General features: G+C 46.9%; 1 protein-coding gene across 1 annotated transcript in view; it reads right to left on the reverse strand.

Annotated features, from left to right (window-relative positions):
• Nucleotides 1-283: 283 nt before the first annotated feature.
• LOC149341536 (zwei Ig domain protein zig-8-like) overlaps nt 284-24,052 on the reverse strand; it is a 194,259-nt gene continuing 170,490 nt past the window's right edge. The window contains exons 4-6 of the mRNA XM_089543637.1: nt 21,808-22,113; nt 18,820-19,032; nt 284-2,032 (exon numbers count right to left, since the gene is read on the reverse strand). Of these exons, the coding sequence (XP_089399763.1) occupies nt 18,899-19,032; nt 21,808-22,113 (440 nt within the window). The 3' untranslated portion in view covers nt 284-2,032; nt 18,820-18,898. The remainder of the gene's footprint in view (nt 2,033-18,819; nt 19,033-21,807; nt 22,114-24,052) is intronic.

Raw genomic sequence — 24,052 nt, forward strand, 5'->3', positions numbered from 1 at the left:
AAACGCTTCCGGTTGCTGCGCGTGCGACCCAGATTTTACAGATGACGTCAAATGAATCGTAAGTGCTTTCTTTTTTTTTTTCGAAAATGAATTCGTAATATATTCGCAACAGTTTTCTTGAAGCGACATTTCTTCGAGACCTAGGCTTTTTCTTTCCAAGATCACCGGTAGTCAACCATATCTTATGCGCACGAAGAAAAGCCACCATCTCATGTTTGTTCTGCTCACGCATGCAGAAAAACCCGCAAAAGGAGCATTTTTTTACGCACAAGACAAAATCTGAGACGTTTGTCAACGTAGCCTTCTTTATTTACAAAGTCTCAACAGTTCTTCCTCTCACAAAAATGTGCAGTTATGTATGTACAATTAACTTCTACTGAACTAACTTTTTACATCAAGTGTTAAAAGTGACCTTTACGCAACATTTTTAACCACTTTTAGACCGCGCTTGTTTTCAAAGTATGTACACGAGGCAAACTCTGAGGAACAATTCTTTTAGTTATAAACATCCTGGTGGCAACAACCTCATAAAACTGATCACTTTAGCAACGAGGAAGGTGGCCACTTGATAACGCATGCGATGTTATTCTCCGCGCTGCAAGAAATAAACATGTCAACATGGTCGTAGACGTCATCACGTTGCCAGTAGGAGCTCAGAAAACCTTTTTCGTTCTGGATCAAGCTTTGTTTTACGCGATTCCTTAACTATTGCACCTTTATGGAACGGCTGTTAGAGGTGGGACGAGCCGTTAAACGCCAAGAGCGAAAGACACAAACCCGGCTTTCCCGCAAAATGAAAATCGCTTATTCCTTCTTTGCTCTTGCACAGCCAGCATTTTGACATTTTAGCCTCTAAAAAAGTTTGTTTTTTTATATCTCTCAACGCAGGAAAGAATATTTGCACTCGGTTTTTACATAAAACAAAGAGTATGACTGTCTGAATTTGACAGCGAGTGTTCTTACTCTTCCTTCACAATACTAACATTATGCGTGGCTTTAAAATTTTCTTTCTTACTTTAAAAACATGTTTGCTAAAACATTCGGTTCCGTATTAAGTGAAAAGTTCATATAAAACGATCCTTTTTCCAAGTAGGCAAGACAAAACGAAAGCCAGAAGCGTCGGCAACACCTAATGAAGTCATTTGATTCATCAATAAACCTCGCAGAGACCAGCCATGTGACAAGATCGACAAAAAATTGTTATAGAGCATCTTCGAGGGGAGACCTTTAAGCCTAAATTTATGGAAGCTAATGATCCAGTTAACGAAGTGTTATGCCTAACAAACAGAAACAAAAATTAGAAATGCCACCTAAAGATTTCCTCACGTCAGATTTATCTCTCTTCGCTGTCTTCCGGGCTTCCTTGATCGTAGGAGATGACTGGTGAAAGTGCTTAAAGGAAAAAAAAAGGTGAAAAAAAGCTAGCCGTTCAAGAACACAAAGTGAATAAAACAAACAAACAAGGAAACAATAACGACATGAATGACTCGGAATTTACTGCCAACCATTCTCACTCGCAATGCCTTCCTTCCATCCTTGGTTTTCTCGCTTTTACTTTTTACTAATGACTAGAAGAGCTCTCGCTTCAATCTCCACATTCGGTTACAGAACACCGGCGTGGGGCCCGAGTGCCCTGGAATGTCGCCATTGAAACACGCCATACACAGGTTATGGTACACAGGTGAGGTTTTTCACTTGGACGCGGCTTTGGTCAGCCCACTTCGTCTTCACCGGGTCACGCTTCAGGTGGCGTTCACATATCTGTCGAGAGGTCCCAGAGCGCACCAGTCGCGGTAGTCTGGCGCCACAGTTTTCGCGGAAAGCGTCCACGGGTCCCTCACTGCGTGCTGTGTGTCCATCCACCGGTGCTTACTGAGCCCAACTGGCGCGCTCAGCCGCTCCATCACATCACGCACAAACACGGACACTTTTCTTTTTTTTTCTCTTTAGCACGAACGCTGGGGTGGAAATGATTGGATGCGCATGAAGGGCACCCGGCGATCCATGTGAGCTTTCGCTGAGACGATCAGACCTGGAAACAGGAAGAAAAAAAGGAAAGCCAGAACGCTTTGATTAAAAATGACACTTATCCTTTTTTTTTCGTTCTCGCGGCACTGTCCCCTAATCTGCAAAGTGCTTCCTTCGCTGCTTTTGTCTCCACGACACACACACTGTGCTTTTTCTTCTCAACAGCTTCCCACGCCATGTCGGCATTTGATATCCCCGGGTTCCCTTTCGTTTCACTAAGAAGACAAGCGTAGCGGTGCCATGTTCTGACGCAAAACACTCTTTCGCAGTCGAGGAGTGAATACAGCGCCACAGACAAGCACGCACGACCGTGTATGGTATATAAATGGGTGCGGACATCCAACTATTTCGTCAGTCGAGATAGTGCAGCTAAACAGAGCAATAGCGAGCGAAGTGTGAAGAACACAGAACAGTAAGACAGATCCCCACCACTTCGCTAACTGAGACGAGGCAGCGTGGATGTACTGCAGGCGCTCCAGTGCGGCATCGGGAATTGCAACAGCGCGAGACAGAGCACTCCATCTCATTCAATGCTTTGTCGACAGCAAGCATATTCCAGCCAGAGACTCATTGCACGCGCGAGCGATCTGGCAACGCCATCAACACCGCGCTTTCAGAATCATCAGTATCCGCTAAATAGCGCGGTAAGGAGGAATAGCGCAGTGAAAAACTCGCCGCTGTCTTGACCAAGCGAGGTTGTTTTCATTTGCTCTCGCTACAGAACCCGAGGTGTGGTCGCAGTCGCGGGTTTGACCGTCCCTCACATGCGTGTGAAGGGCTAGCTTGCAATGAAGGTTAAGCGCGACCACACTAATGCCGTGTTTCGGTTGACTGGGATGTCCTGAACGCCCGAAAAACGGGCAGGTTTCCTGACGCACTCACATCGTGTCTTTATAGCGTGGTAGACATTTCGTGACGCTAAATAGGCCAAGCTTGTGTAACATGCATTCACTTCAGTTCTGCTTCCCTCCAACTTTTTTTTCTTCTTTCCCCATAAGTTTCGCCTAGGCCTCCCTTTGAGGCAACTATATATCGCTCGTCGGAGATTTTTTATTTCTAGAGTGGAGGGAGAGGATGGGAAGAAAGAAGATGCCGCCGTATATGTTTTTGCGCGCCCAGTAGCTGCGACTGCTGGAGCCACCAGAGTAGACGCTATAGAGCCGGCGCATCAACAAACGAGAAAATAAAGCACGTACACACAGCGCGCAAGCCAGAGGCTATATACGCGAGCTATAGAACGAATGGGAGAAAAGATTTCCGTGGAATCCCGTTTCTGCTCGATCTCACTACGCCCGAGGCTTAAGGATTTGCCTCAAGAAGGGAAGAGCTGTCGCTGCCGCGTGAACCCACTCTATTTTTTTGCCGCATTTTGTCCCCTGTATTTGCAGCGGGGCACATTTCCTAAACCTTGAGCCTGTTCCCTAAGCCCCATTGCGGCTCCTCCGTCCCCCCGTCCCTGCGTCCCCGCCATTGGTGGCCCACTTTATTTCGTCCTTCGTTTCTTTCGCCGCTGAAAGCATCGTGTTTGTCTTTGTTCTCATTGCAAGCTTTTGCACGCCTCTTCGCCGGGCCATTTCTCTATTACACTCACTTCCCGGCGGCTTTCAAGGCTCTGCATAGAGTCAAAAGGGGAAGAGCGTAAGCGGCCATGGGGAGTACCCTCCCCACGCAGGTAAAGGGAAACCCCCCCGCCTGTCGGAAGCTGGAGGAGGAGGGGTGAGCTGCGAGCTGCATCGGACGCCAGTGATACTGGAACGCAGATAACCGAACTCCCTGTCGCTGCCTCTCACGCTGGAAACGATAATGCCTAGAAGAATCCGGCCAAAAAAACAATACAAAAAATAGTAGTCAGGGCTAGCACCGAACAACGAAGGCGGCAGGGACATTGCGGCTTTGTCTCTCCGTTCGGAAGCGGGTGATGGATGTAGGCCGTGACTGACAGGAGGCTTGAATTTAAAGTATCTCCCGAATAATGAGAAAACTAAAAGGAGATGGTTCGCCCCTTTCGTTATTTTGGACTGCGTTTTTGGACAGAAACTGATCGGTTTTTCCTCTACTGCATTGATCGCGCGTGCAGTTAGTGTTTTTTACTTTCTGACATAAGTTTCTCGGGAAGTTTTGCGTGTCGTTTTGGCTGTGCGGTGCACTTACATTCTCGACCAATGTGCTGTCATCTTTTATTTCACTGCACACTGCTTTCATTGCCTTTCAATGTACATTTCTTTTCTTGCCAGCATCACATTTCCGCTGACTGGCCCCCGTCGCAACAGATGTTGCGCAACAAGCACATTTATCTTACCGTGGCTCAACGGAAATAAGGCGATGGTTACTTCAGTAATTCCGGTCTTTACACGGGGTCCAGTGTGCAGCTAAAGGCGCGGGCTGCTTCCCTGTCAAGATGCCACATCTCGGCTCGCAGCTGCCACGGGCCTGGACTAGCGGTAATCCCTCAGCGCAGAACGGTCGCGCAAGGTGCTGCCACGATACCATCAGTTCGGCTTCCGCCGTTCGCCGAAAACGAAGATATCGGATTGCGCAACGGGCGGTTTCTCCGAAATCTAGACTCCCGTTATCCGGATGCATCTATCTCCCTCTCCCCCTTTATGTTTATTCCGGAAAACAAATAAATAAAACAGAAATAAAATGGTCTCAACCTTTATACACTCTACAAGCAAGATGGACGAAGAGATGCTCCGGTTGTCAGAAAAACGGAAACAGAATCTGACATTAAGATAGGGGTACTGAGAACTCTCTGATCGGATATTCAGAGCCTTGGGAGATATTCAGATTCCTGTCGCACTGTCGAATGTCTATCCGCGGTAAGGAATAAGAAGCGCCGGAACATAAGGTTACTATGAAAGATGGATGACGGTATTAACTAGTCGCTAACGGCTTAGCTGAGAGTACAGTGAGCAGCATGACAAGAACCGATCGCAGCAGCTCGGCTGACTTAATGGTGTGTTGCACATTCAGAGCCTATTTTCTCCTTGTTTTTATAGCGGCGCGCGCAGGGCATTTACATACATGGATACGTATTAGGCCTAACGACTAACTGCGGTGGCGCCTCCTTCTTTCATTACTTGGTTGCACGTATTTCAAAGGGCGTGCATCTGTGAATATTGCCCAACTCTTGTGTCGCTGAAGACACCAAGAATATCCCCTGTGCTGGACAGGTGTGAATTAACGAGCAGGCTCAGTCAGCGCAAACAGCTGCCACGGCACTTGCGCTTACTGCACATGCACATTAATGCGGGCATCTCCCTGGAGTGAAGCTAAGGAGCTGGGATACAACTCCCTCACACGGTCCTGTTTTCACCCTTGCAGTGGACGACTCTGTATGCTTTGCTGCAGACAACTACTATTAATGTTATTTCCAAAACTCGTCTCCTTTTTTGTTGATTGCGGGATCCTGGTCGCCTGCAGCCACGTACTTAATTGCTGCACGGCAAAAAAAAAAAGAGAAAGGAAAACAAATGTCTGTTTTCAAGGACGCGCCTGTTCTTGGCAGCAAAAAAAAAAAAACGACTAAAAATACTTTGTCGCTGCAAAAGCGCTTGCACGCAGCCTTTGTAAGTGGCCTGCATTTTTTCTCCAACCCGTCCAAACAATTCTTGCTTGGCAGCCACTCTTTACAGCACTGCCTCGCAGCGGTCCTACCCGCAGCATTTGCGTGCGAGATAAACTCTCCCTCAGCCACCACCGTTTCTCCCGCCAGCCCGTCTTCATTACTCACTTTGTCTCTCGAGATAAAGGACAAAGAGTGCGAAGCTTCGCAATGCACGCACGCTAAAGCTTCTCGAGAAATGAAAAAAAGAGTGAGCCGGGTGGGAAGGGATGCAAAGACACGGACACGAGCAACTGCGAATAATAACCTCGGGAAAATGAGGGAACAACTTTCTTTTCTTTTTCTACATGACTGCTGCCGCTGCTTTTGGTGAATATAGTGACACAGGCACGCGAGTATAGGGAAAGGAGGGGAATGTGGCGGAGTAAAGGAGCGGAGAAAGTAGCGCAGACGCAATGGAATCGATCGAAAGGAGCGAACAATCGCCAGAAGACCGCGCACAAAAGCGGGCGGGTTGCCCCGTGAGGGGGGGAGCAGGGGAAGAGGGGAGGTGGAGGAGACAAGAGGAGGTGAGGGGGATAGAAGGGAGGCTCGCGCCGAGCGGCATCGGATGACGAGAGCCGCGGACGCGATGGGAAATCAATGGAGGAGACCGGATGCGGAAGAGACCCGCGGCGCCCAATAGCCCCGGCATCGGGATTAAACTAATGAAGGATGCCGGAGATCACAAAGAGAAAAATCTTCCCCCCGCGTGATTAGAAATGAGGCTGGTAGCCGCGAGCGTTGCAGCACTAAAAGGCGCACGGAGATATATAGGCGGATGCCGGCGGCAGCGGCAGACGAAATCGCGTTCACCGACGCGCACAACACCGGCTTCTCCTCCTTCAGGGTCCGTCGGCACCGTCGTGCCCTTCGCCGTGCATCCGACTCGGCACCGGCGGACCAATGGCGACCTTGCCGTACACGCCGCTAAGCCTCGCGATTACATCGCTTTCTGCCTCGCGAGAGATCTGTAGAGGCCCCTTTCTTTCTCACTGTGCCGCGACTGGCGTGCAGGGTTTGTATGTACCGGCGGCGTCTTTCTTTCGGCCGGCGCAACCACGATCGAAAAGCCCCCGGCGAGCAGCCCCGTCAGCGAACGCGTACCATTGCGAAATCCGCGAATAGGCAGCGGCTTCTTTCCGGGCAAGTGCCGACGAGGCAAACACGCACACATGGACCCTGTATTGCCCCGTCGACCTGATCATCTGCCCTCTCGGCGTAAGCACCAGCATGCAGTTGCACGCCTTGCTGCGCGGTCTCGCAGTTGTGTAATGCGTGTTTTGTCTATCGGCAGTTGATGCCCGAAAGACACACTTGTGCTCATTCCTCGAAGTTCTTACGTAAACCGGACGAGCAAAGAAAGAAAAATGGTTCTCCAGAGGCGAAAAGAGACGGAGTTTTATCGACTGCTGAGTCAGTGGTACACACACGGACCAGAGAAGAAAAACATGCAGCGTGTAGAGGGTCGTGTGCTCGGGTGTGAAAATATACTCGTCTTTGTCCCATTCGCTGACAGTGTGGAGGGCAGCTTCTCTTCTCTGGCGTACATGTATTTGAGGTTTTATCGGCCTGAATAATGGAAGTGATGAGTCGTCTGTTCCTTTCACAAAAAAGTCACTGAACCCACCAACTTCGATTTAAGCGGCTGTTTGTTCCACTTATGCATCGCAACTCAGCATTTACGTTCTCTCCTTCTCTCATCATTTGTAAGGCTAGCGCAGGCTTGGAGGGGCAAAGAACCACTGCTGTCCGCTTTCGACATCGCTGACTGGTGAATACATCATGAGCGAATGACAAGCACTAACAATACGACGCCTATCTCGTAAGTTTTTATTTTTTGTCTGTAGCTAGGGCTTCTGTCTAAGTTCCAGCTTGTGTATCGCTTAAAAAAAAAGCTATATCCCTTATGACTGCTGTTTTCATATATTTTGTGCGAGAATCAGCGTAGCATTGTTAAACAATTTAAAGATCTTTTTGAACTTGTAGTGGGGAACCGTAGTAACATGTCACTCAAGTGTTAAATGAAGTTACAGTTTTGCTGAAATTAGGCCTTAGGTGCACAACGAGTGACTATGCTGTGTCCTGCTCATGTTTGCGTCAGTCTTTCTTGTGTACATCTTGCTGTAGCGCTATTGCCATTTCAGACTCAAATTCTGTCACCTTTCTCTGGTGCTTTCATTTCAGCCTGATCCCGACATCCTGTTCCCGCCGTGTTTCTTACGTTACCGCAAATGAAGATTGCAACAGCCACCTTGGAATTTTTTAGTTTGACACATGAGCTGTCATCCCACTGGTCGGAAGGCAGCATTGTTCCAAGGGTACGTGCGCTCCTCATAAACTGAGAGGGAACAGAGGAGGACCAATGCGCGGCGTCTCAGCTGTAGCGGCAGGGGTGCACGCACGCACGCACGCACGCACGCACGCACGCACGCACGCACGCACGCACGCACGCACGCACGCACGCACACGCTCTGTGGCCGAAGCAACGCGCGGGCAAGAGTGCCGGCGCCAGATGTCTCTTATGAGAGTCTGGGCCGCTCACAGAGCCATTCGGCCCCACCCTCCGCCACTCCGCCACTCAGCCACTCCGCCACTGCAAACAATATATACACTGAGGCGACCCGTCGTCCACGCACTGAAGTATTTCGGAAACACCTTGCACGAAGCCTGCCGGAATGCGACGGCGGACGTCGATAAAATACGCGAAAAGATGACAAAGGAGAGACACTCCACTGTGGGGGAAACATGAAAACCAATATTGCGCAGGAGCCACTCTGTCATTTTTTTCTTTGTTTTGCTTGCTGTGCTGGTCCTCAGTGCCAGGTTTCGCTCCGTTGTTTTCGTTGTGTCGCAGCTGTCGAGTGCTTCTTATTGACAGCCCCTCACGGCTACGTTGCGGGAAATGTCAGATATCGCGCGATTTAGGTGCTGCGGGAAACACTGCGATCACACAGGGAGTACTTCTCTGAAGTAGCCGAACGCGAATGCAGTTCCACTCAAGCATTAGATGAGAACGGGCTACGGAAAGTAGGCAGTTTAGGTCTTGCTCCCGCATGCATAAGGTGACCAGCGAAATGAGATGCGCACACATTTGAGCCATTTTCTACAGCTGTCTCCAGAGTCAGGCATTGCTTAAAACAATGCTATTCCTACTTCCACTAAAAACTCGACACCGAGCATTTCCGTCAGAGAGCCTTAGTGTTTCAGTATGTGCAAGTGCGCATCTATTCGACTAGTCAGTGGAAATCAGTACAACACATGATCATAATCATCACCAGTCTGACTACGTGTACTGCAGGACAAAGGCTTCTCCATTATCCCTTCATATAATCCTGTCCTGTGTCAGCGGCGGCCACTTCACTCCCGAAAAATTCTTAAGTTCATCGGCCCGCTTTACTTCCTGCCGCTGCCTGCTACGCATGCCTTCTCTTGGAATCCACTCCGTTACCCTAAAGGACCACTGGTTGTCTTGCCTTCGCATTACACCCCCATGCCCATTTCTTCTTCTTGATTTCGACTAGGATATCATTAACTTGCGCTTGTTCCGTTACCCACTCTGCTCTCTTCCTGTCTCTTAACGTTACACCTATTATCTTCCTTTCTATAGCTCACTGCGTTCTCTTCGTTTGAAGTTGACCTATCTTGGTTAGCCTCCACGTTTTGGACCAATAAGTCGGTACCGTTAAGACAGAGCTGTTTTTTCTGTCGAGGGATATTAGTAAATTGACATTCATGACCTGAGAGTACCTGTCGCCGCTCTATCCGATTCTTATTTTCTAGTTATTTCGTTCTCGTGATCCGGATCTGCGGTCACTACCTACACTAAGTAGACGCATTTCTTTACCGCTTCAAGTGCCTCGCTACCACTTCTAAACTGCTGTTCCCTCCAAAGACTCTTGAGTATTACTTTAGTTTTTTTTTGCATATTGATTTTTAGGTCCACTGTTCTGCTATGCCTGTCTAAGTAATTGACAACACTTAGTAATTCAACTCCAGAGTGACTTAGCAAGGCAATGACATCAGCGAATTGCAGATTACTAATGTATTCTCTCTTAACTGTTATCTCGATTGTTCTCAATTCAGTGCAGCACAGACTTACACTAAATTGGAAGCGTTAGTAGAATCTTTCATCATGAGCAGCAACTCACTTTCAGCCCCCCTCGTTTTTTTTTTTTTCATCTACTGCGTTCGCGTCATTCCAAACGATTTTACTAGGTCCATGTTTTAAAATGGTTAGAAATTACACCATCTTCCATGATTATAAGCGAGCGTAACCTCGCTCAATGGCGTTACCTTGGCGCAGGACGATCGCAGCCCGCAATGAGCTAGCATCAACTTAAACCTTTTTGCCAAATTTTCTATGCCCTTGTTCGATTCACGTATCACGACAGAGCGTCAAGTAGCAAAGGAATGTCATTGAAGCCACCGTATACTGCCGAAACATGCACGCATACCCGAGTGTAAAACTTATTAAAACACAAAACAGCGCAAACGAAAGGAATGCTACGCAAAGGTCTGGAAATATATCTGGGCGTTCCTTAATAAGTATTAAACTGCTAGGTTGCGGAAGTTGAATTGCATTATACAGGACAATTTTGTATTATCATTAACAAGTTTTTATGTTGAAAACTGCGTGAGATACATCGGCGCAGTTTGTGCAGGTGGATTATACAATCGGCGAACATTACGATACTGATTTGTATCAATAACTGATTAGCAAATGAAATTAACAAATAAAATTGATATATTTTTTTTTTGGGGGGGGGGGGCGGAGGGGAGGGGGGATGAGGTAATATTTCGAAATTGAAGGCCGTGAACATCGTAGGTGAGAACCGGTTTTAAAATTTCTTAATCAGAAATACGATTCGAACTATCGAACGTAATACGCACTGAAAGCACGTTTGGTAGGCTTTCCCGCATTACATTTTTATATTATGGCGTCGTTCGCATATTTTGGGCAGAAAATACAGACCCTGTCTGCATATTAATGATAGAGAAAAAGTTCATTTCTTTTCGGTTACGACACCACTCGCAAAGGTGCCTTTTTATTAATATGCGGGAGGGCCAGCTCAGGCAACTTTGAAATGAATATTTCTGAAGCTCGATATTTCGAACCCCGTTAACGGTTTAGAAAAAGCACAAATTGGGCTAACCTTTGGTATTGACGCCCTTCAATTTCGCGATATAGCCGTGGCTGCTAATATCTAAACTACAAAACTTGATTACTAAAGTTTGATGAACTAATCGTCCATATATTTAGCTCTATACCGCGCATAATGTCCGCCCTGTGGTGCAATGTGACTGCACAGACAGTACCGACGTCTCTCTCACAGTTATATAAAGTAAAAATATGAAACCTTCTGAAAAAACACTGGGCGGATTGGCAACGAAGAAAGCAGCCATCTACGAGGCAAGGTGTCGTCCACTAACAGCAAGTTAAGTTTCACCCGGAAAACATTTATATTTAACAAAATACTCAGTCCAGCTAACATAGCAACACTTTAGACGCGATTGCAAAGTTATATTTTTTCCGTTCATGGCAATTAATATCCTGGAAACTCAGTCTACCAACCCTGTCAAGAGCCCCAGAGCAAACAACGCATATATTGGAAGTACCCTGGAGTCAATAATGACCTCATTTCTCATCCCTCCACGCATCCTTCTCACCTGAGGGTTCCGGAACTAACAGCAATGATAAGGCGCCACGTGACTACATGGATCTGTGACATCTGATATACCCCGTGATTTGAATAACAGCAAATCAATGAGAAGAGCAAGTCAGAGGAATAGGAAATAAGCGAAGGCGCGACCCGTATATGAGTTGCAAAAATTGGAGAGGGCACTTAAGCTTCACGTTAATTGTATGACGCGATAGCGTAGTGAGTCAATTCCCATGTATGCAGAAGGTCATTCTCTCATTTACATTCATAGATCCCTGTGAGTCCTCATAACCCTCCTGACGAAGTGCTGCAGCGGTTAAGCTGTGTGCCACTGCCCTGCGATGGCAGGTGCTGCCTGCGTTGGGCCTGTGGGGCCCAGGTTGGTCTTCCTGAACGACAAGTAATTGATTTAACCGCCACCTGCCACGGTGGGCAGGTTGTGATGGCACCGAAAAGTAATGTCACCCAGGAGGCCCACCTGCCTCATAGGTTGCTCATTGGGGACGACTTTGCAGAGCATGCCCGTGATTTTTCACTCACGACGCGGACGCCGACAACACCGACACGAATTTTCTGGGAAACGGAGCCTTTAATGCTATCGCGTTAAAAGAAATTAGTTCATTTTTCTCGCTCTCGGAAGCTTGAAGACGATACTTGTTGTTTCTGTTTTGTCCTCCACTATAGCAAGGCACTCAGATAAGTGCACATAGTTTTAGTCAAGGAAATTCGCAATGCTGACCCCCCCCCCCCCCGCTCTCCCTCCCCCTCACACACACCACATAGACACCATTAGAATGCAGGAAAAATCAGGAAAAAAAGGAAAAGAAAAGCACAAGGTGCCTGCCTTACTGCGAGTGCTGGCTTTTCTTCGGCCGAATGGTGTGCATTTTTTTTTTTCCCCGCGACGAATGGAAACAGCGAGAGCAACGCTATCAAAACACGAAACCGGAGAGGTCGTCCGTCTTCTTTTCAAAAAGCTTCTTACGGCACCGTCGAGACAGCGCCAGGGGCCGCCCGAGAGGCCAAAGCGGCCGTGTTCGGAAAGAAGCGTTCGTTTCCGACGACGCTATTCAAACTGCGTGCCCCGGAGCCGCCGGGGGCGGCGGCTGGCCGAACGCGAGAGAATAGAAAACCAAAGAAATAAACACACAAAGAGCGGCGAGAACAAAGCGCCCTCCGCGCACGGCGGTAGCGGCAGCTTCACCGTCCCGGTGCCCTTTCCGCTGGGGAACAACAATTCACGCCAATCCAAAACACACCAGCCAACGGGCTACGAAAGAAGGGGGCGGACGGACACCCCTGAACTTGCAAATAAGGGCCTGCGAACGACGGCCGCGGAATATCAAGCGAAAGGTGGCGGCGGCGGCGGCCGCCGCAAATTTGCGCGCGGCTTCTCCGTCTCTAAACGCAGTGAGCCCTGCGGGGCCGACGCACGCGGCATACGACACGATGGCGCTGCCCTTTCGTCCGCATCGGGAACAAAAGGGAAGAAAAGGGGGACCCGAACCACGGGTGCGCGGGACGGGGGAGCGGATAGAGGAGGGATAGAAGGGATGAGCGGGTTCGAGCGTAGGGAAGAGGAAACGGGAGGTCGTCCAGTGAAAGCATTTAGAATGAGATGGGTGATGGAGCATTGAAGGATACGGAGAGCCGCGCGGCCGACCGGGCGCGCGCTCGGCAGTGACTGCTGCGTAGGATTTGGCTTCTCTTCTGGGCCGGGATTATGCCGTCGACAGAATGAAAACGGTGCAGGGAAAGAAACTTTGTCCAACCGTTTCCCTTGTGTTAGAGCTGTGTATTTGTGAGCTTGTTTCCCAATTCTTTCTTTTTGTGTCTTTGCGCGGGAGCCGGATTCCTTTAACTTCGGCATAGGAAGTTACTGAGCTGTACGCGGAAGGCTGGGCATTCCGGAAACGATACGCGCCCGATCGAGATCCTCAGATGGGCGGCTCTTGCAGCGAGCTCTGTTTTTATTGACAGTCTGCGGCAAGACGTGATTCGTTTAGGAATGAGAGACGCCGGACCCCGATGCAGGCCATGTGCGAGAGCGGCACGGGCTCAGTGACAGGTCGTTCACCTTCATGCACGTTGCGAATGTCTTCGATGGTGGGAAAGACGAGTGCTGATGGATGTAAACAAAGCGCGTATAGAATAACTGTTGACGGAACCTGCCCTAGATAGGGCCGCTTTATAGCTTTCGAATCACATACTCTCAGTCACGTCACGCGAAACCCAGACAACTGCAGGATTTTATGCTTTTCAGTCAGGGAACAAGCTTTCTTGGTCATCATTTAAATTTTGAGGCAAATGGGGAATATTTTAATATTTTAAGAGAACATCTTCATGGGAATGGTCGAATCTTCCGATGCGTAGCCATATTCTGATTTTAAAGTTTGTCCTGCCCTTGTGCCCAGTTGTTAAGGCATCCACAGAAAAAAAATGAGGCACGTTTTTCACAATAAATTGTAGTAAATTACAAGCAGACTACAAGCACCAAAACTTTCGCTTCGAGTTTAACAACTTCGAATTAAAAAAATGCGCTTGTCCACAATTTATGGGCATGCTTTATAATAAAAGCAATCACCCTCGTCATGTATCCTGTCTGAACGCGATCTACGAAACGTGAGCTATAGGTTCGAAGCGTGAACTACGTAGTCGCTCGACTGTTAATTTTTTATAAGTCTGCCAATGTTATTCCGCAATCGGATTTCACCCAGAAAATAAAATAAATCCTAAAGTCAAAAAGAGAAGCGCCTCTCAGAGAGCGTCATATAGATTTAGGCATGAGTAGTAACATTTCCTTACAAAAAAAGTTTAGACAGTCTATAGAGTGTCTGTAGACTTCTGTCTATAAAGTCTATAGAGTGTGTATAGACAAATCCTAGAGAACAGTCTATAGACAATCTATAGATTTATGACCATACACTTTTGGTAAATTTTTGTCTATAGACTATGAATAGACAAAAAGCAATATTTATAGGAAGTCAATAGAGTCAATAAGGAGTCTATAGACTGCCTATAGACCATTTTTATAAGGGTAGGCCCTTAAAGAAAGATAAAGGCTGAGGGCACAAAAATTGTCGTCAGGTACATTATTATGAATCAGATGTTGATTCACAGTTTATTTAGCACAGCTACATGCGATAAAGCACGCCCCCCCCCCCCCCCTCCCCAATGGCATGGTTTGCAGCTTTTGTTTTGCACCTAATTTTCAAGAAAAAATTGTTTCGGTAGGCGTAAATCTCGGCGACAAAGAAAACTTTTACTGCCGAAAAAAACAAACAAAACTCTGATTCAAATAAAGCCGTACATGCATCTTAATTGTTCAGTACTGTATATGCCCCTACTCCTGTCTTTCATTTCTATAGCTCTCCCTTATTTCTTTACCCCTCCCTGTCATCTCGCTGTCCTTTTCATTTCTGCTAGCCGCAGCTCAGGTGCTCCAAGCTTTGATAGTAGATTACGGGGCTAGCAACATATATTCCTTCCAATTTATCCTTTTTTATATATAGCACTAATAATAAAAATTTAATCGTTATCATTCATACGCCTTGTTTGAAATCTGTATTTGTATTGGGCAGTGGCTACAGTTCAACAGTATTTAAACATGCCGGTGACAGGTTGCTTTCAAAGATCGCTAGACGGCGGTGGTAGATGACGTATTTCTGACTGAAGACAGTCTTAGTAGACAGGGAGGTTTTGTCGCACGCTCCTTGGATTAAACCCGCGAAAGACTTTACCCGTTCGCTTGCTACGCTGTTGTTGTTAATTTCTTGCGCAAAAAAATTTGAACGGTGCGCCGAAGTAACAACCATCCCAAAAATGTTGCACATTTAAGCAACAAATCCTCGCCGCACTAGTGTTAGCTCACAGAAGAGAGTTGTGCTGGTGGTAAAAAATTGTTAGCGAGAATGAATGTGCCGCCAACCTAAGCTGTATTAATCACTAGAGACGTGCGGTTCATCTACATAACACGTCAATTATGTTAATGAAGCTTTTCTGCAACAGTGATGAACAAATGCTAACCAAGTTAACCAGAGGCCGTGCCTCCGGCTAATCGCGGTTTGGAAGTTCGGTTTTTTACGTTGTAGGGGTAAGGGCACGATATATCTAAAGTAGAACTACAAATGCGCTTAGATGCAAACAAAGATAGCTGCTTGACAACGCACGTAGAAGAGAGTGAAACTTGGAGCGAAGAGGAAGAAGGGAAAAAATGTAAGAAAAGTTTTCGGCGAGGAAATTAGGCATTCGAGGAAAAAAGAGAAGGAACGTCGAAAAACGGCCGAAATCTGACCGCCTCCAGACGGAAGTGAGGCCGGAAAACGTGTGAAGACGAATGAAAACAAAAAGAGAAGATAAAAGAGAGAGAGAGAAAAAAAAAAAGCTCGCCGCCGCATCTCTGCTTCCACCCTCGCTGAGGTCCGAATTTCCTCCGCTGTTCTCCGAGATATCCGCCTCCCCCGCTCACACCCACACGCCCTGTCCAGTCACCGCCACTGCCGCAAGCCTTCCCGCCGCGCCGGCGGCCGCTTTGGCTTCACGTTCGTCCGCTGGTACTTTGAAAGCGATTTATCGATGCCTCCAGCACGGCAAGAAATGAAAAGAGAGCACTGAAGGCGTCCATTGCCTCGGGCGAGCAGGAGACATAACAAAACAGACAGCATTAGAGAAGGACGCAGCCAAGAAATGACGCGAAGACGGAAGAGTGGCCCGCTTGCTTACGCGAGTGCTGGCGCCGACCTTTCCTGCGCGATGCGCTGATGCCGGAAGCAAGATGTCTTGTTGAGCGAGAAAGTAGGGAAGAGGGAATGGTTTAAAAGAGAAAGCGGGCTGTTTGACCAATTCGGTTTAAAAAGAGACTCGAATGAAGTTGTTAACAAAAAAAAAAGCAAGAGAAGAAAGAATTGCACTGTTTTCCCAAAATAAAAAGGTTGCTTCTGTCACTGGAATACTTCTCCGGTTTTTTAAGACATACCAAGAAGTTCAGGGTGGTCGAGTTCAACGTCGAACTGAGGACTTCTAGGATTATTGCTCTTCAAAGGTGTGGAAGTAGGTCTCACTAGTAATATTACGGACAAACTCGAAAGATAGAAATGTGGGTGAGTTTACCGGGATAAAGGTTCCTGCACAAACTAAGATAAGAAACACGTGACAAGGCGTTTCCTTGCATCATTCATTCGTTTTCTTCACTGTTACTGAGAGGGCTACCAGAATTGTGTAAAATTTCAGACCACTACAGCAAGCCAGAACGACCGCCTTATTTTTTTTTTTTCTGTGGTTCTGGGAGGTTGAAGCTTGCCATTTAGACTGCAGAGCGAATAAAGTAAAAACATTTTACCTTAGTTGCCAGTAGACTTACGGAGAGAGCATATTGTTGATAGTTCAAGTAATTCAAGACAAAGAACGGAAGGGCTCGTTATTTCGAGCAGTCAGATGTAAACCCAAGTGGTCTCAATATTTAAATGTGGCATTCGGAGGGGGGGGGGGGGGGGGGGGGAGTTGCAATGACTGAACGTTGACTAAATGCCATCTGTAATCATTAGCACACTATTGTACACTATTGCTGCCGTTTTACCCTTTTATAAACTCGCGGGCGAAATATTGGTTCAAAATCAACTGAAACAAGTCAAAGCTGTAGCATGTTAATAGTCGTGGTCTTAAATTTACATGTAGCTAGCATCCACTACGTGACACGTACCGGCGCTTACCCGGTCTTGGATGGCCTTTGATAACACTAGGTTTTAAGAGACGCTTTCTTTAGGTACCTCTTAGATGGCTTGCATAGCAATAGCGTCACATTCTAAATTCTGTCAGACCCTCCTGCGCCCGGTATTCAAAAGCTTCAAAGAAAAGTCCCGGTGCACAACCCGATATCTACTTTTTGTGTCCGACACCACAAAAAATAAACTTTGCTCAAAGACATGGAACTCAAAAGAAAGCTCCTCGAAACGGACAATACAACACAAAATATTCTCAAGTGCGGCGCTAATGGAATCGGGTGGTGAAGAGAGAACTCGGAACTCGCTGTCATCACGACGGAGTGAAGAGGTTTTCTCAAGTTGAAAACTAGAAAATATAACGCTTTTAATCATAATGATCAAGTTTAACCGGTGAATAGAAAGAACCATTTCAAATACAAAACAGCAATGAATGAGCCCTCCATTTCTGCAGACCTGACTATAGATGCCAAAGAAAGCAGTACTGCTTTTCATCTCAATAGGACAGCGACTGAGATAAAGTTAACAACGCGCTGAAGTTATCCTTGAAGAGATGCAGAAAATTGAAATGAATGGCTCTACACTTGAAAAACTTTCTACCGCAAGACTTATTGGGATCCTAAAGCAAAGGAACCTAGCCTGAAGCCCAAGTCGCCAGATCAAACCAAAAAGATCTCTCCTAAAGGGCACACATTGGGAGCGGATAAATAAGCCTCTAAAACAGAGAAGAATGTGCAGCAAAGACTTTTTTCAAAGCCATTCCACGGCTTCGATACATTTAAAAGCGAACAATTGGAGCAGTGGAGAGCGGTCTTAACGTTTCCTGATAGAAATATTTCCTTCATTTATACTTTAAATGTGTAACGTATCTGGTCGTTGAAAGGGATTACGTTCAAGTTATTTGAGACGATCGAAGAACGTCGGATATAGAAGAAAGCTGTATATATCCAAAGAAAACCTTGGACGAAACAAGTCATGTGAAACACTTGTCAGTCTGCACATAAATCTGCGGTTTAAACGCGGAACAAGTATCTCTTTTTTTTCTGTTCCTCATCATGACCACTCATATTTGAAAAAAAAAATATAGTTATGAGCATCAACTGCGCCGTGATTGAACGAGTGCAGCAGAGAGTGACTGCGTAGCTTTCAGAATTGGCTTCAAAACTGCTACCGCTTATTCTGGTTAAATTAAACAGCAGCGGCTGCAAGACAGGCAAGCTACCCGCGAGTGACGACAGCACAGATGACAGGGTTTCCTTAGAACCGCGGAACACCCGTCGAGAAAGCATGTTCGGAAGGCGAGAACGGAAATTAGAAATCTTATCAAGCACCACTCAGAAAAGTTAGTAAGGTCCGTCCACTAGCCAATGACAAGAGTCCGATGTGCCATTAAAGTTTTATTTCCTGCTGACCCTGGAAACTCTACGTAATTCGGTTTGTTGCGCACCCGCACGTGTGTGTCTATGTGTGCGTGAATTTTTTGGCGTTAACCCGACCTTGTTTGGTGACGTTTGTACTGGACGGTCAGATATATATGGCTACTATTATTTTTTGCTCTATATGGCTTATTCTTTTGTCATCTTGCCTCCACATCTTACAGTGTAGCGAAGCAAGTCTATTTGTACTATAATAAATCCGATTACATGTATCCGACTTTGCTGGGAGATCAAAACAAACAAACATTATCAATATTAACAGCACGCTCATTTCTGTGACATGAATATTTGAGGGCTGCTGTCAAAGCTTTAGGGGACTTTATTTTATTAGGCTATTTTTTTTCTGCACATGAGGCGCCAACGTCACTTACCTCCCGTGGTGATCTGTGAGTTTGGACGGACAGTGATGAAGCTTTGAAGCAGCGTGGTGGGGCGGGTCGCGCAGGACGGTCAAGAAGAGGTGAGCCTGAAGGCGACGCCTAGCGTCGTAAACAGCGAGCACAGCACCAGCCTCAGTTCCACCGAGACCGGCAGCAAGGCCCGCGATGGAGAGAAGTCGTGCTGCATGGCGGCTCTCTTCTCGCCTGTGGTGCCGCAGTGTGTGATGGGAAGGGGGCAGGAAAAGTAGAAAGTAAAACAAATACGAAGCTGTTAACATCCGCGCCTCTGGATATACACGTACAGAACTTTTGAAAATATCGCCAGCTTCTCCTGGCTTGATCAGAACAATGACTTAGTCTTGAAAGGAGGTCTTGTAACTCTTAATGCTCTCTAGACTCTCTAGACGATTTCATCATCATCATCAGCAGCAGCAGCAACATGATTAAGCCCACCGCAAGACATATGCCCCTCCAATACCTCGAATTAACCCTGTCCTGTGCCAGTTGCGGCCACCTTATCCCCGCAAACTTCTTAGTAGCATCGGCCTTCCTAACTTTCGGCCGCGCCATGCTCCACTCGCCTTGCTTTTGAATCAAGTCCGTTACTCTTAAGGGCCATCGGTTATCTTTCTTTTGGATTACATGCCCTTCCCAAGCAAATTTCTTCTCGATTTCAACTAGCATGTCATTAATCCACATTTGTTACTTGATCCACTTTGCTCGCTTCCTGTCTCTTAACTTTAAGCCTGTCATTGTTCTTTCCATATCTCGCTGCGTTGTCCCTAACTTAAGCTGAACCCTCTTTGTTAGCTTCCACGTTTCTGCCTTATAGGTGAGCACTGGTAAAATACAGCTGTTGTATACTTTTCTCTTGAGGAATATTCGTAAGGTGCCATTCATGATCTGAGAAAACCTGCCAAGTGCGCTACACCCCATTCTTATCATTCAAGTTATTTCCCTCTCATGATCCGGATCAGCCGCCACTACCTTCCCTAAGGAGACATATTCCCTTACCACTTGCAGCATCTCGCTACCAATTTCGAACTGCTGTTCCCTTGCGAGGCGGTTGAACATTACTTTGGTTTTATGCATGTTAATTTTAAGGCCACCCGTTCTGCTCTGCCTATCTAACTCATTTATCATGCTTTGCAGCTTATCTCCTGAGTGACATAGCAAGGCAATGTTATCGACGAATCGCAAATTACTTAGGTATTCTCATCCAACTCTTATCCCCAGCTGTTCCCAATCCAGGCTTCTGAACACCTCCTGTAAACATGCGGTGAATAACACTGCCAAGTTCGTGTCTCCCTGCCTGACACCCTTCCTTAGAATTTTATTGCTGACTTTGTGAAGTACAATGGTAGCTATTTGACGATTTAGTTGGTGGCAAAAAATGTGTCAATCTCATAACATAATAGCGCCATCTCCGCAAGAGAAGTGCACGGCTCTCTCAGTGCCTTTTTGCGTTGACAGATGCATAGATAAAGAAACTTGAATAAAGTGGGGTAATTTGCACTGTGTTCGTTTTGCCGTACAAGGGGCGAGAATAGTGTCTCTTAAGTATGACAGCCTCTTTGGAAAGGATCAAGGTGACCTTACTCATTAGCACCTATAGATACATACGCATCGTTTCCTTTATTATCAATCGCTTACATTTAGGCTGAAAACTGCACTTCAAGCTCTTTCCTGTCATTCTCGCTTCCCTTTACCCGCTTGTTATATTTAGTGACGGTACCAGCATGAGCTGATCCTGTAGGGTGACGCCGGACTGCGCAGGCTCTGTGGCGTGACTCTAGGATGGCATACCACGTCTTTCCAGCCGGAGCGCGCCACATCGCGGATGACTGGTGAACGAGGAATCCGTGCTGCTCTCATTGAAAAGCGGACAATCAGACAGGCATTGATAATACAGGAGGTGCTGTCATATGCTTGTACGCTGTTGTCAAAGCCCCATTATATTATGTCATGCTCACTACGCATGCTCCTCTTCCATAACTGCGCCGCAGCGGTGACTTTGTGGTTATGATGCGGAGCTTCTGACCTAAAAGACGCGGATTCGATCCCGGTCACGCCTGTCGTATTTCGATAGAGGCGAAATTAGAGAGACTCGTGTACTATGCCATGTTGTGCACGTTAAAGAGCCCCAGGTGGTCGAAATCTCTGGAGCCCTTCACTACAGCGTCCCTTATAGTCTGAGACGCTTTGGGACGTTAAAGCCACATAAGCCAAACAAACCTTTAATGACGTATGTAATCTGATTTTAATTCTCTATTGTTATGCATAATAGAGTTCCCGCTACGTGACTCTCCCACTGTACAGCGTCGCAAAACGGCTACCGAGCCAGCATGAAAAGACGCTAGCGTAACGCTATAATGGTGTTTCCTGGTCATTATCAGCGCATTATGTAATGCCAAAGTGTTCACCGTGAGGAGGGTTGCAAAGCATCTGACCGTAATGAGCATGCGGTAGGTAAAGCCGACGCGAAACGTCTATGACATGTAGAACAAAGCATGCCTTGTGTGGCTCCTGGAGATTTCAACAATTTGCGATAAAATCGTCCACCGCATGGCATAAATACAAGACATCGTTAATTGCAATTCAGAACGTGATTGTTCTCAATGATTCTATGTAATTAACCGTCACTTTTAGAAGAAACTTTTGTTAAATAGACTGTCTAAAATAAACAAATTAGGTAATTACGGATGGTATAACTACGAAATAAATGAAATCAAGATAATTTAGCTTTTCGTATATACTGCCGCAGTTGAAGCTTCAACAGACAACTGTATATTAGGCTCAGAATTTAGTGCTAAACAACGATATCATATGTCGTTGTGCAACCAGCAAGGCGTAGCATTTAGCTCTGGCCTACTGTGGCGCTGAGCAGCATTCTGACGTCAATAAACACGCATGATTCTGTAAGAATGTCAACGAGAGCAAAAATGAGCCCTCGCAGGTATCACTCAAGCACAGGCTTACCGTTGAGCACGTGCACCACGACGCTGGTGGAGTCGGCGTTGGATGGGCCACAGGTGTAGTTGCCCGAGTCCTGCGGCCGGGCGTTACGTATGAAGAGGCTGCTGACGTACGCGTCTGGAGGCCGCTTGGCACCCGAAATATGGCCCGGGCCACCCTTGGTCTCGTCGTAGTTGATGACCCGGTCGTTGTGGTACCAGAACACGAACACCGGTGGCTCGGGGCTGTGCTCGATCGCGCAGCTCACGTTGATCGATGAGCCACTGTTGATGAACAGCTCGGGAGCCTCCAAGATCCGGGCCCGTGGCACTGCGTGAGCAAAGGGGGAAGGGTTGCCACGCACAGTTTGAAGAGAAACGTTGTGAACGCGCGCCCCAAAACCCCGCGGCATCGCAGCTTTGGATGCCTTAGGAACAGTCTACTCGCGCTTTCAGTTGATAACCGTGACTAGCGGCTCTTGGGGACTCAGCATTTGGTCATAGTCTTCATACAGAAAGAGTTCCAGTTTCAAGGTTTGCAGGCGCTATGGATATAGCAAGACCGAAAATTCGACGCTGGTGATACTTTAACCAAACCCCCTACATTGCGGCTTTACGAATACCAGAAATGATGCCTGCAAGCAGCCATAATTTATGGAGGTTCTTTTTTTTTTCACAGTTCTAGGTGCTCCATAGCTCTGAGCGCTTCATTTGTTTGTTCAGCTATCTGTTTGTGTCCGCATGCTATGCTCACCACAGGAAACACGACGCGCAAGATGTTCTTCAATAAAGGCGATTTTTTAACGAAATCTTATTTTCCAAAGCAACGCTGTTGAAACAGAAGTATAGCGCAAAGGGAGGAGATGGAGGGGCTGGAAAATAGTTTTGACCCCATTTAGCCCTTAAGCGTGTTTCGAGAAAGGTAAGCAGGATGAGGCGCTTAATTTCCCGAACACATTATACCACAGAAGAACTTTCAATAGGTAGGACTAACCAGAGTAAATCGATTGTCTCCACTTGTGTCTCGTGACTACTGTTGCATTACTGGATTTGTTGCTTCTGACTTCAACATTTGCCTAAACCAATTTTGCACGTTTTACTCATGCGTCTGTTATTATGACCTTACTGCGACAGCCTTACAAGGGCTGAACAAAGTAAACGTAGCGCTCTATTGTCTTCTAACATTTTTCACGCATTGCGTAATTGAAATTTAAGCTATGATACCTGCATGCGGTTTGTGGACGCTTGTGCGCTTTCTCACGGGCGAACAGTGTTCCTTCATTTCTGACAGGAAAGACGTGACTGCACTGAGAACGGTATATCGTACTCTGTTTACTTATGTCCACATCTGTATATCCAAACTTATTTTTTGTTGCTTCTCTGTTTGGTTTACTGTTTATTTACTATGCGTCGTAACTGTGATGTGCTTTTCTTTATTTAAATTCATTCTGCTCATTTCCTTTGCAGCACGAATGCAAATAACGCGAAAAGCGATCGGAAGCAACCTGGAAGTTTGCCGCTGGAAAGGACGTCATTAAGTCCTACAACGTCCGCAGGCACAGAGATTTGGTTAAACGTGCCAGGCGAGTTCTAATGGTCGCGGCTCAATTCCAGCAAGCGCGTCATATATGCGCTATGACCACCCACGGGTGCAAAGCTCGCTAATTCGTTGCGATATCCTCCGGCAACTTCGCAAACTTCGTCCAGGCAAGCGTGCCCCCCGCCTCCAGTCCGCGATCCAACAACGATTAGAGTACCCAACATCCATTTCGAGCACCAATGCGGAAAGCCACTGCCTCAGATTCAAGCTCTCTAATCTTGAATGCGTAATTCGCCGCCGCCTTGCATCGGAAACGACCACTCAAACGTGGGGCGCATGAAACTCGGGCAATGATCGAGCGGCGCCCCTCCCCCTCTCTCTCTTTCTCAAGGACAGGGCTGCGGACGCGTCGAAAGGGAGGAAAGACGTGAAAGATGTTGCTGAGCATGGCGGAAGCACGGACACCCACAAATGAAGTGGAGCGCTCAGTTCTGGCCAGAACTTGATCGATTGTCGCAGCTGAGCTCGTTTTGAGAACAAAAATAATAAAAGAAATCGCCGCAATACATCTTGTCCTTCTGTTTATTGTGTTCAGGCGCGATTCAAAATACTTTATCCATTGACTTTGATCTGTGATAGCCAACGTACCACAATGGCAGCTCACTCCATCTATCTGAGGCATTGGCTCCAAATGGACCACGTTTTTGAGTAAGCCTGAGTGACCTTTCCG

The sequence above is a fragment of the Amblyomma mixtum genome, chromosome 5 (assembly GCF_055824585.1).
Source record: "Amblyomma mixtum isolate Tamu chromosome 5, ASM5582458v1, whole genome shotgun sequence".
In the NCBI taxonomy this organism is placed as follows: Eukaryota; Metazoa; Arthropoda; class Arachnida; order Ixodida; family Ixodidae; genus Amblyomma; species Amblyomma mixtum.